The sequence below is a fragment of the Dipodomys spectabilis genome, unplaced genomic scaffold (assembly GCF_019054845.1).
Source record: "Dipodomys spectabilis isolate Male_0828 unplaced genomic scaffold, ASM1905484v1 ptg000004l, whole genome shotgun sequence".
Lineage (NCBI taxonomy): Eukaryota > Metazoa > Chordata > Mammalia > Rodentia > Heteromyidae > Dipodomys > Dipodomys spectabilis.
Genome location: NW_024870681.1, coordinates 3,553,174 through 3,565,244, shown reverse-complemented (window position 1 = coordinate 3,565,244; position 12,071 = coordinate 3,553,174). Strand labels below are relative to the sequence as shown.

Below are 12,071 nucleotides of genomic sequence, written 5' to 3'. Positions count from 1 at the left end.
AACAATCGCTAACATTTCCTTTTCCATCTAGGTTTAACGTTCTATATAATAAATACAGAATAAAAGATAAAATAAATAAATAAATATATATATATATATATATAAAATTTTTTTTTTTTTTTTTTTTTTGGCCAGTCGTGGGGCCTGAATTCTGGGCCTGGGCGCTGTCCCTCAGCTCTTCAGCTCAAGGCTAGCACTCTACCTCTAGCGCCACTTCTGGCTTTTTCTACGTATGTGGTCCTGAAGAATCGAACCCAGGGTCTCATGCATGCAAGGCAAGCACTCTACCACTGAGCCACCTTCCCAGCCCAAGATATATTTTTGTAAATTGGACATATACAGGTGTGTCACATTTTTCCTTCTTAGTCCTTAGGGATAACTGACCACATTCCTTTACTAAGAAACATACACGATGGAATGAACAGCCAGTTTTAATATCTAAGGAAATGTGAGTTGACTTCATTTTGTGGGAAAACAAGTATTTTTGAAGCTAAAGAAATGTTTCTTCAAGCCCCAATGTCCTGTTTCTTCTTGGGTAACTCTCACTTAAATTTGTTGTTAACCTGCTTGGGTTAGTGCAGGGCTGGACTGAAGCTTTGGTATTTGGGGCGGGTACAAGAATAACAAGGAAGACAGGTCGCATTGCCCCTGCAGTTTTGTAAGCTCCCCAGACCCCACAAAGCAGTGGCTCTCCCAGTTTTTGCAGTGCCAGGCTGAGCTTCTGGAACTGGTCAGTGTAGTCTCATGCTATTTGCCCAGGGTGAATGTGAGGTAAGCAGCACTTCGTGCAAGGATGCTGAAAGCAAGGAGTACCTGTATGAGGGAACAGCTGCATGAAAACTGCTGACTTAGAGCAAGGCAGGGGAGCTTCACAGACAGAATGGAAGAAAAAAACAGAGTGAGTGATTTCCAGAGGAGTTCAACAAAAGGTGAAATAAGACCAGAACAGATCTATGCTATGTTGCTATGTTCCCTGGTTTTCAAAGAGATTCTGGCTTAACCTATTTAACTCTCACCATTAATTTCCTAAACATTACAATCTTCAAATGAGTAACAGAATTTCAGCTTTTATACACTGATGTGTTTTTACCATCTGTATTCATTTTGTGATGCTGGGGACTGAACTCAGGGGAACTGAACTCAGGGTCTTGAGCATGCTAAGAAATCATTCAGCCAGGGCTGGGAAGGTGGCTCAGTGGTAGAGTGCTTGCCTTGCATGCCTGAGGCCCTGGGTTCGATTCCTCAGCACTACATAAGCAAAAGAAAAAAGCCAGAAGTGGTGCTGTGGCTCAAGTGGTAGAGCACTAGCCTTGAGCTGAAGAGCTGAGGGACAGCACCCAGGCCCAGAGTTCAGGCCCCATGGCCAGACCCCCCCCCAAAAAAAATCATTCAACCATTGAGGTATATCCTTAGTCTTAATTTTTTGAGATAAGATCTCATTATGTAGCCCAGGCTGGCTTTAAACTTGATTCTACTGCCTTAACTTCCTAAGTGCAAATACTACAGGTGTGTACCATCTTATCTACCAAAAAATGATTTTGATGAACTATTCCTGCACATACATAGCTGCCAGCATTCCTGGCTTTAGGAATACTTATGCTTGCTAGCAGATCCACTCCCTTTTTTCTACAGGATGTGTATATCACAGAAGCAAAGTAAGAGAATGACTAACAGGCTTGGACGAACCCAAAAATAAAGTAAAAGTGAATTTAAAATAAAGATCTATTAAGTATGCCTTTGCTCTAAAAAATTCATACTATAATTAAAACTCACTAAAAATATATAATAGGCTTATAATCCATATCTATTTCTCTCTATATCTTACAAGTCTTGTTTATTTATTTATTTTGATCAGCTGTGGCACTTGAACTCAGGGCTTGGGCCTGAGTTAGCTTCTCAGGCTCAAGACTAACGCTCTAGCACTTTGAGCCACAGCACCACTTCCAGTTTTTTGAGTGGCTAATACATAAGAGTCTCAAGGGGATTTTTCTGCCCTGGCTGACTTTGAATTCTGATCCTCAGATCTTAGCCTCCTGAATAGCTGGGATTATAGGCATGAGTCACCAGCACCTGGCTTACAGTTTTTAAGGCAAATACATGTTTTAAAATTTTTGCCATGGGCTGGGAAGGTGGCTCAGTGGTAGAGTGCTTGCCTTGCATGCTTGAGGCCCTGGGTTCGATTCCTCAGTACCACATAAGCAGAAAAAAAAAAGCCAGAAGTGGCCCTGTGGCTCAAGTGTCTGAAAAAGAATAATTAACAGTACAAGATGCAATAGGAAAGCATCACAGAAGAGGTGGAAATAATCCCTTGTACACTTTACCACCCTTACTCTGAGTTTCCTGCAGGCTTGCTATTCTACCACTTGAGCCATTCTCCTAGCCCTTTTGTAAAAAGTGTATTATCGCCTTTCAGTAGTTGTACGACGAAGTTTATGAATACAATGCATCTTGGTCAATATCATCCCTTTCATTATTTTCTCCCACTAGCCATTTCAATTAAAGAAAAAAATGTGAGATAAAATCTGGAACTCACAATCCTCCTGCCTCAATTTCTGCAGGATTAGGATTATAAACATACACTTTCACACCCAGCCTGTTCTCTGATAATTTTCTGACTTTAAAAAATAATTCTAAGTTATAGGGTAAGACTGCTCTACTAGGGAAATTAATACGGCTAATGTCCAATTAACACTGGACAATTTAACCAGTTGGCAAGGAAATCTACTATATTCTATTCTCAACGTGATTATTTTATTGTATCCATTCCCAGGCAAAAATGGACAGCAATATCCATAACAATAAGGTTTGGGTTTAAAAAAGTAAATAAAAGTACTATTGTAGTAGCTTAAAAGTAACTATGTTAAAAAAAATAAACCTAAATAGTAGAACCACGTAGAACCTATTTTCTCCCTTGTAATGCTGAGGATGGAACCCAGGGCCTATACATGCTAGGCAAGGATTCTACCAGTGAACTGTATCTTTAGTCTATACTAATTTTCACTACTATTAGTAGTTGATATGTAAAACATAACTGAGAAAATAGGGATCTCTACAGAAGAAAAGGATTGGTAGATTTAAGCTAAAGCAGACAGAAGTGACAAGACAAAAATACAGAAATAAATGAAGGAGACAGGTAAAGAAAGAAAGAGAAAGAAGATAAATGCAATGATATGGAAGACAATGAATGTGGTTAAGGGAACACTGGCCTTGATTCTACCTAGGAGCTGTATCATTACAGTAGTTCACTTAGTGCTTCTAAAACCCAGTCTCCTCATTGCACCCAACACTGTTTATTTGCACAGTCTATAAGCAACAAAATGCTAAGAGTTTATGGGGAAAAGGTTGGAAGATCTAAATTCTGTCGTGGCCCAAACAGCTGACATGTGATAATGGGGCAGTACTACAGACACACCTAAGGTAGAACTTTCAAACTCCGGTGTGCACAAGAATCACTAAGGGTGCTAAGACACTAATGGCTGGCTGGGTGCCACTCTTGGGAGTTTCTTGTGCATGTCTGGAGTGGGACTCTAGCATTTGCATTTCTAAAATGCTCTCAAAGACTACTGCTGCTGGTATGGTCGCAGAGCACACTTGGAGAAACACTGTCCTGGAGAGTAAGTGGCAGGACAAGTGAGCATATTAGTGAGACCTCTCTTACCCGGGGAAGAAGGAATATCTGCAAAGCGAGTGATAGATAAATGCTGAAGTAAAGATTAATAATTAAATGTAACTGCTTTACATAATTTGTTACACTAGGAATGAGTATCATATTTGGCAAATTCTGCAGAGCCACACATAAATGGGAATGTTCATGCAACTCTCTCATAGGAAAATTAGGAAAGGTTTATTATGTCATATTGAAGTGGAAATTCTATTTATAGATCTTGAACATCACAGAATAGTGGCATAATTTGAGTTCTGTTTTTTTTTTTAATTGTGAAAATACCATACAGAGGGGTTACAATTACATGTGCAAGAAGTAATTTGAGTTTTAAAAAGAAAATCTACATCAACATTTCAAACAATTATATACACTATCTAAAAAAAAATTTCCTTGGCTGGGAAGTATGGCTCAAGTGGTAGAATGCTTGTCTACTATATCAGGAGGCCCTGGGTTCAAATCTTTCTGGAATGAGCCATTTCATGAGTGACCTTTTCAGGTAATAGAATTTTATACAATAAATCCTTCTTTGAACCATTTTAGACTACTCTTTCCAGCAGAAAAATGTGACCACTATAGCAGCTTTCTGTCATTGCCCACTGTCATAACAACAGGCCAAAAGCATCAGCTCTGCTGATGAACAGTTGATGAATAGTGCACCCCTGGTTCAACCAGAGTTGTATGAAGCATTCCTCCTGAGTAAATGAGCTTGCATTTATTCAGTTTGTTATTTCTGCTGTTTTATTTACCTCAATTCCCTTGAGCTTATATCTCAGTGTATTAACACTTAAGTTTCATGTCAAATTAGTATATCTGGAGCTAAAGGTGACACCACAGTAAAGACTCTACTCAGGCTTTAAGAGGTTATTTTCTGCATTTTGGAGGGAGAGTACTAGACTTTGAACTCAGAGTCTTGTGTTTGCTAAGCAAGTATTCTACTACTTGAGCTACAAACCCAGAGTAAGATGTTATTACTTGATAAGACATTTTTTTTATCTGGTTGTTCATTTAATCAGATCTTCAAAACAGGCTACGGTTGGTTGAGGGTTACTGTGTTATTTCTGGCAGCAAGGAAATGGGAAGTCTATTAGACTTTGTGTATTTTTGTTTTAATAAAGTAGCTTGTATCAGGGACAGGGAAGCCCTTAGGGTATACCTTAAGGGGAAAAAAAATTGTAGTTCTGCTCACTTCCTCAGTAATGTAGCTGAAGGTGTTCTTCAAGCTCAAACTCTTAAAAACTTATCAATCTTTGGGATATCTTTGTGAACATTATAGATATTTCAAGATCCTTTGTTACAACTCGTTAAAAAGTTGAGAGCTTTTTAGAGTAACAATATTCAAGTCAGTTACAAGGTAAAGAAGAAATAAAAGGGGAACTTTAGGAGGAAAAGGAGCAAAATCTGCTGCAATATGATTACAAGGCAATTCTTAATATTGGTTCCTTAATAGTAGTACTCAAAATCATATCAATAGTCCATTTACTGACCTGGGGAATGCTGGGAAGTTGCAAGTGAGGTCATGGAATTGGAGAGATTAAGGTTGGCAGCGATACTAAGCTGGCTCTGTAGTGCAGGAGGGTAAGGAGAGGTGGGGGTCAGGAGGGACTCCTCACTTGTTTCTTCATCAATTCCAGGCAAGTATGTGTCAATCAAGGCATCAAGAAACTTAACAATAAGTTCAGCATAGTCTGGGATTTGTGTTTGCTGTAATGGAAAATAGGAAATTATTTTAGCTCCATTAAAAAAAAAATGCCCTTTGCCAGGCGCTGGTGGCTCATGCCTGTAATCCTAGCTACTCAGGAGGCTGAGATCTGAGGATCACCATTCAAAGCCAGCCCGGGCAGGAAAGTCCGTGAGACTCTTATCTTTAATAAACCACTAGAAAACCAGAAGTGGCACTGTGGCTCAAGCGGTAGAGTGCTCGCCTTGAGCTGAAGAGCACAGGGACAGTGCCCAAGCCCAGAGTTCAAGCCCCACGACCGACAAAAAAAAAAAAAAAAATTAACTGAATTTTTATTTTGGGTTTGACTATTTTTGTATTCCAGATTGTTTAAAGGGAATAGATTAATATTTATAGACCACCATAGGACTTACAACTGGAAATTTTATTTAGCTTACATTTAAAGCATCCAGATGAACCTAGAAGGAAAGCCTTGCAAAGACCGAATTTAATAATGGAATGATACAAGAAAAATGATGTCTAGCCTACTTTCCACAATGGAGAAAATGAGCATTCTCATTGCAGTGCTAAATTCCAGCAACTAGACATTATGCAGGGCTCAAAGAGTTGCAGGAATCTCAGTGTATCGACTTCTACTTACTTTACCCACTTGGAGCTAACAGTGACTCCTAGGAAAAACTATATTTATGGGCTTAAAGATATTTTCTTGAGATGCCTACTTTGTCTAGTTATTTACTTAATTCTAGATCTTCAGGCTGGTCCTGCATGAAACACTTATTTCTGTAACTAAAAGCCCACTCTTTTTAGTGATAATCTATGCTTTTCGAGACATATTCAGTATAATTGAAGAAAATAAACTATTCAGTTATTAAAATTGAGGCAAGATTTAGCTAATTCCTGATTTACCATCCCTATATCTAAAGCACTAGAACTGCTCATGGAGGAAACACAAGTCTTGCCTTCCCCGAGCTTTTATGCTCAAGGCTAGTGCTTTACATTTGAGATACAGCTCTACTTCTAGCTGTGTGTGTGTGTGTGTGTGTGTGTGCGCGCGCGTGTGAGCTCAAGGCTAGTGCTTTACAGTTGAGATACAGCTCTACTTCTAGCTGTGTGTGTGTGTGTGTGTGTGTGTGTGTGTGTGTTTTGTGAGAAAATAGTCTCCACAGACTTTTCTGCCTAGGCTGATGTCAAACTAAGAGCCTTAGACTTCAGCCTCTTGAATAGCTAGGATTATAGTTATGAGCCACTGGTGCCCTGCATAAACTGATTTCTTTTTTTTTTTTTTTGGTGGCCAGTCCTGGGGCTTGAACTTAGGGCCCTGGACACTGTCCCTGAGCTTTTTTTGCTCAAAACTAGCACTCTACCACTTGAGCCACAGTGCCACTTCTGGCCTTTTCTGTTTATATGGTCCTGAAATATCAAGCCCAGGGCTTCCTGCATGTTAGTCAAGCATTTTACCACTAAGCCCTAAACTGAATTTTTAAAAGTAAAAATAATAAATATATTAAGGGAAAAATCTTGTGCTAAAATTCTTTTAAAAATAACATGCCTATTTTGAGTTATTACTCTGAATTTTAGCATATTGGGTGTTCTTCTACTGGTATGTGAATGTGGATTAAAATATTTGTCAAGTGGTTGGGAATGTGACTTAGTGGTAGAGTGCTTGTCTAGCATGCATGAACCCCTGGGTTCAATTCCTCAGTACCACATAAACAAAAAAGCTGGAAGTGGTGCTGTGGCTCAAGTGATAGAGTGCTAGCCTTGAGCAAAAAGCAGGTCAGGGACAATACCCAGGCCTTGAGTTCAAGCCCCAGGATTAGCAAAAAGAAAAAATAAAAAAAAATTTGTCAAGAATAAGACATAAGTATATTACCTTTGAAAAGGGTCCTGCAAACCTCCATAAGCCATTAAAACCAAAACCTATGAGAAACCAAATAAAAAAATCACTCACTCTTACAGCAAGCAAGAAGTCTTTTAATGGTAACCAAAATTAAGCTGACATAGAAAACCTATATACACATGAAGACATTTTAGAATGAGTGCCATACTTGAATAAAGTTCATCATATTGAAATATAATCAAGAGAGTTAGAAAATAGCACATTGAGTTTGCTAAAGCAAAATGAGTCTGTCCCTGAGGAAGCATTCTGTGGTCAGGTTGGCCTTAGGAAGTACACTGTAGGATATGCACGCTGGCGACTTACCCACACTTCTCCTGACACCTACTTACTCTGTAGATAAGATGTCTGGTACTGTGGGGGGGACTCCTCATGATATACCACACTCTGCACAATTCCATGGATGGGATTTAGCAAATTTGGATCTTGGCACAATGACAACAAGGTGTTGATCTTAGAGTCCAACAAATTATGACTAAAGAAAGAAAAAACAGCAACAGAGGAACAGTTTAGAGGAAAAGACTTACTAGAAAGGATCCATTTCTTAGAACAATGTGGCAAAACTAGAGATGGGTGCTTTTAACTTTTCTAGTGGTGTTTTGTATCCTACAAATTTTCTATAATGAACATTTGTGTTTATATGTGTGTGTTTGCTTTTTCAGTGTGTCTTTTGTTTTTAGACCAACTGTAAAAGCAGTTGAAACTGTAATATAACTATAAATATATAAGGCAAATGCTTTTTCAAGACAAGGTTGGCTTCTATCTGCAACCTTAGTGCGCTTTAAGATCATCTCTTTCTGCTGTGTGTTGGATTTGATACCTAAGGATCCAAAACTAAATTCAATAATCAGGGGTTAATATTAATAAATGAATGTTAATAAAAATAAATTATACTAATTTTGGTTAAGATGTCAATAAAATTTATTAATAAAATTAATAAGTATCAATAAAATAACATTAAGAGATGCATGCTAAGTAAAAGCAAAATTAGTTGGGGGGGTAAAATACACAATCAAATGGAATCTTAATTTTTTCCTCTCAGAGGTACTAGGGTTGAAGTCAAGGCTTTACACTTTTTAGGCAGGCCCTCTACTACTTGAGCCATGCACCATTCCTTTTATAATTTTATTTATTTTCAGATAAGGTCTTTCATTTTTGCTCAGGGCTAGCTTCAGACTGATCATCCTACCTATGTCTTCCCACACAGATGGGATTACTGATATGAACCATCAACAGATGTGAACCATGATGCTCAGCTTGTTGGTTGAGGTGGGGTTGGTTCACTAACGTTTTGCCAAAGTTGGCCCAAACCACTATCTTTCCAGTCTCTGCTCTGCCCCTTGAGGAACTGGGGTTATAGGAGTGTACCACTATGCCTAGACCAGAAATTATTTCTAACATGGCTACACTCCATTAATTAAAAAAGCCTTGAGATTTAACTATACATAAAATTCTAAAAGTTTAAATGAGAATAACTAAAATTAGGAAATACTGGCATTACGTAAATGATCTGGGTAAGGAGTAGAACGACCAAATTTCTTTAAATTGAGCACGTCTAAGATAAAATATTAACAGAGTAAAATTTACCACTCAAACAGGAAATCAAGGAAGTGGTATTGTGGCTCAAGTGGTAGAGCCTTGAGCTGAAGAGCTCAGGGACAGCACTTGAACCAGAGTTCAAGCCCCATGACCGATTTAAAAAAAAAACACAACAGAAAATCAATTTTTCTATATTCAGTTGCAAACAAATACAAAAGCTCTCCTAGAAACAAAACTAGGTATGCTTATTTAAATTATAGAAATCTATCATTTTGCTTAAAAAGTCAGAAAAACATACTATGTTCATGAAGATAACTACTTAAATCAACAAGAGTTTAAAAAGTGGCTTACCTTATAGCCTAAACCTAGTTTAGCTATCATTAAACCCATTATGATTTTGTTATCTTGTTTTGGGTGCCAGGGAATCAAACCTAGAATACCTCCAGGTCTCCTAAACCCACCATCTCAAAGATAAAAATCTTTACCACTATCTCACCCCTCCCTTTACAACAAATGGACATTACTGTCTAATAATATATTTCCTAAACTTTTTTTTTTTTGGGGGGGGGTGTCAGCTGTGGGGCTTCAATTCGGGGCCTGAGTGCTGTTCTTGAGCCTCTTTGTGCTTAAGACTAGCACTCTACCACTTGAGCCATGGTGCCACTTCCAGCATTTTCTGAGTAGTTTATCATAAGAGTCTCACAGACTTTTCTGTCCTGGCTAGTTTGAACCACAATCCTCATATTTCAGCCTCCTGAGTAGCTAGGATTACAGGTGTGAGCCACTGGTGTCTGGCTTCCTAAACCTTTCTATAGAGTATTTGATGTCGACAGATATAAATGTTAATTACAAATATAAAGAGATACTTACACAACTGGAAAAACTTTAGGGAATACAACACTGGCCTCTGCCAAGTATTCATAGAGAATTCGCTGATCAAATTCATCCGTTGTATATTTTACCAGTGTAGCCTGCCAAGATACAAAAAAAGTAAACATTTTCATGGCTGAATTGTTATGCTTTGGTGAGAATTGAAAGATACAACTTCCTTTCATGTGTGTAATATTTAAGGGCCTACTAAATATTAAGAGTAGTTTGGAGTAAAAATTTCAGGGAGAAAAAGAAAAAAACTCAAAAAGGAAAAAAAAAAATCCTTACTAGAACAGTAAGAAGCAGCGCTTGGATCTTCGGATCCGTAAGTACTTCTTCGTCCAAAAGAACGTTTGATTCAGACACTGAAACTTTACGTAAGTGTGGGTGCTGTTGTGACGAGGGAATTCTTTGAGATTCTGCTGTGAGATATAAATTAATATGGTCAGTTATGTTAACAGTATTCCTGAATAACCACTTCACCTGACATATTATTAAATATATAATGTTACTTCTAAAATTCAGTTTTTTTTTCTTCTTGGTGGTGCAGGAGATTTAAACTTGGGGTCTTGCACATGCTATGTTTTTCTCCCGCTATCCCTTCCCTCTCCTACCTCACCTACTCCCCCACTCCCCCAAAGCTGTAAGGTTCATTTCCAACATAGTGTTTACAATGTTGAATTATATATTTGATTATCACTTTTTTACAAAGGTTTCAGGATAAATGTCATTTTAAGGATTGTAATACTCATCTTTAAAGAAAAGAGCAAATGTTTCTATATTGCATCCTAAAGATTCTGTGACACGGTTGAGAAATAAATATGGCTATACCAGATGAGTCCACCTTATTTTTAATTATCTAGATTAATTGTAAACTTTATTTCTCACCCATTTCATAATCAGTTTCAGCTACTCTCCTCATTTTGGGAGGTGTGGTGATCCCTGATTCCATTTCTTGCCTTTTAGGAGCCTTTGTGTCTGATATCAAGTGGTCAAAACTTTTCCTTGTTCCTATAAACCAAAGTACAAAATATGGAACTTCATGAACCACAGTGTCTATGAATAAAGAGTACATTAAAAAGAAAATGTTTGGACACAAATGTTGAAGTTTTCACTTAAGGACCTTAAGGACCCCCAAAAAGCTCAAACATATCCCTGGAGCAGTTTCTCCATCTTCTCAGGGAGTTTTGGCCTCACAGCTTTTCATTCATGATAGTAGATATCTTTTTTTTTTTGCTAACCATGGGGCTTGAACTCAGGGCCTGGGCACTGTCCCTGAGCTCTTTTGCTCAAGGCTAGCGTTCTGCCACTTTGAACCACAGTGGTTTCTGGTGGTTAACTGGAGATGAAGCTCACAGGGACTTTTCTGTCCAGGCTGGCTTCCAACCATGATCCTCACATCTCAGCCTCCGGAGTGGCTAGTAGATACCTTACAAATCCAGATGAAAATGAGATAACATTCACTACATTGTAGAGAAACCAAACTCCACTAACAACTACAATTACCAGTAACAAATACAGGGGTAGGAACTGTTCAGTAGCAAATAACTATATCTGAACCACCTCTTCAATTTAAAAATTCTGCTGGTGCCAAGAATTAATCATTAATGTGTGAGGAGTTTCCAAATTAGATGAAGATTAAACTTGTACTTTAATTTGTGAAACTTTGAAAATAAGATGTGTGGGGCTGGGAAGGTGGCTCAGCAGTAGAGTGCTTGCCTCACATGCATGAGGCCCTGGGTTCAATTCCTCAGCATCACATAAACAGAAAAGGCTGGAAGTGGCACTATGGCTCAAGTGGTAGAGTGCTAGCCTTGGGCTGAAGAGCTGAGGGACAGCACCCAGGCCCAGCGTTCAAGCCCCACAACCAACCAACCAACCAAAAAAAAAAAAGGTATGTATGCCTGAAAGTACTAAAAATAGATACACTGGGATATGCTTCAAGCAGAAAGTAATACGATCTCACATTTTGGCTTTGAGTTTCTCTAATTATGCATTACACTAATATTTAAATGTTCTCTTATTTAAAGTATTGAAATTGGGTTAGCTGGAATGTACATATTATTTTTATTCTTTACACTCAAATGACTTTTGTTTTTCTTTTTAAACTGACCCATGCCTCAGGCCTCTAGCCTAGCTATTTTGGAGATTGAGTCTTGCAGACTTTTTTTGCACAGTCTGGCAAACCCTAATTCTCTAGATCTCAGTTTCCTTAGCAGCTAGGATTATAGGTATGAAGTATCTGTCATCTAGTTCCTACAGCAGTGCTAAGGAAAAATAAATCTAAAACAAGTTTTAAAAAGCTAGATTAAAACCATTATAGCAAAATCTGACAACTAAACATTTACAAGTCTACTGACTTCATACTAATCAATATTCAAAAGAGTCACAAATAGCAAAGCCAAAGGATCAAAATCAGATGA

At 38.1% G+C, this 12,071-nt stretch overlaps 1 protein-coding gene across 6 annotated transcripts in view; it reads right to left on the bottom strand.

Moving 5' to 3' along the window:
- Nf1 (neurofibromin 1) overlaps window positions 1–12,071 on the bottom strand; it is a 243,895-nt gene that overhangs the window by 7,505 nt on the left and 224,319 nt on the right. For 4 of the 6 annotated variants that reach the window (XM_042691650.1, XM_042691675.1, XM_042691691.1 and 1 more), the window contains 6 exons: window positions 10,537–10,659; window positions 9,937–10,070; window positions 9,649–9,749; window positions 7,572–7,714; window positions 7,216–7,262; window positions 5,149–5,365 (listed from right to left, as the gene is read on the bottom strand). In XM_042691650.1, the coding sequence (XP_042547584.1) occupies window positions 5,149–5,365; window positions 7,216–7,262; window positions 7,572–7,714; window positions 9,649–9,749; window positions 9,937–10,070; window positions 10,537–10,659 (765 nt within the window). The remainder of the gene's footprint in view (window positions 1–5,148; window positions 5,366–7,215; window positions 7,263–7,571; window positions 7,715–9,648; window positions 9,750–9,936; window positions 10,071–10,536; window positions 10,660–12,071) is intronic. The other 2 variants (XM_042691659.1, XM_042691683.1) reach the window with 1 other exon arrangement.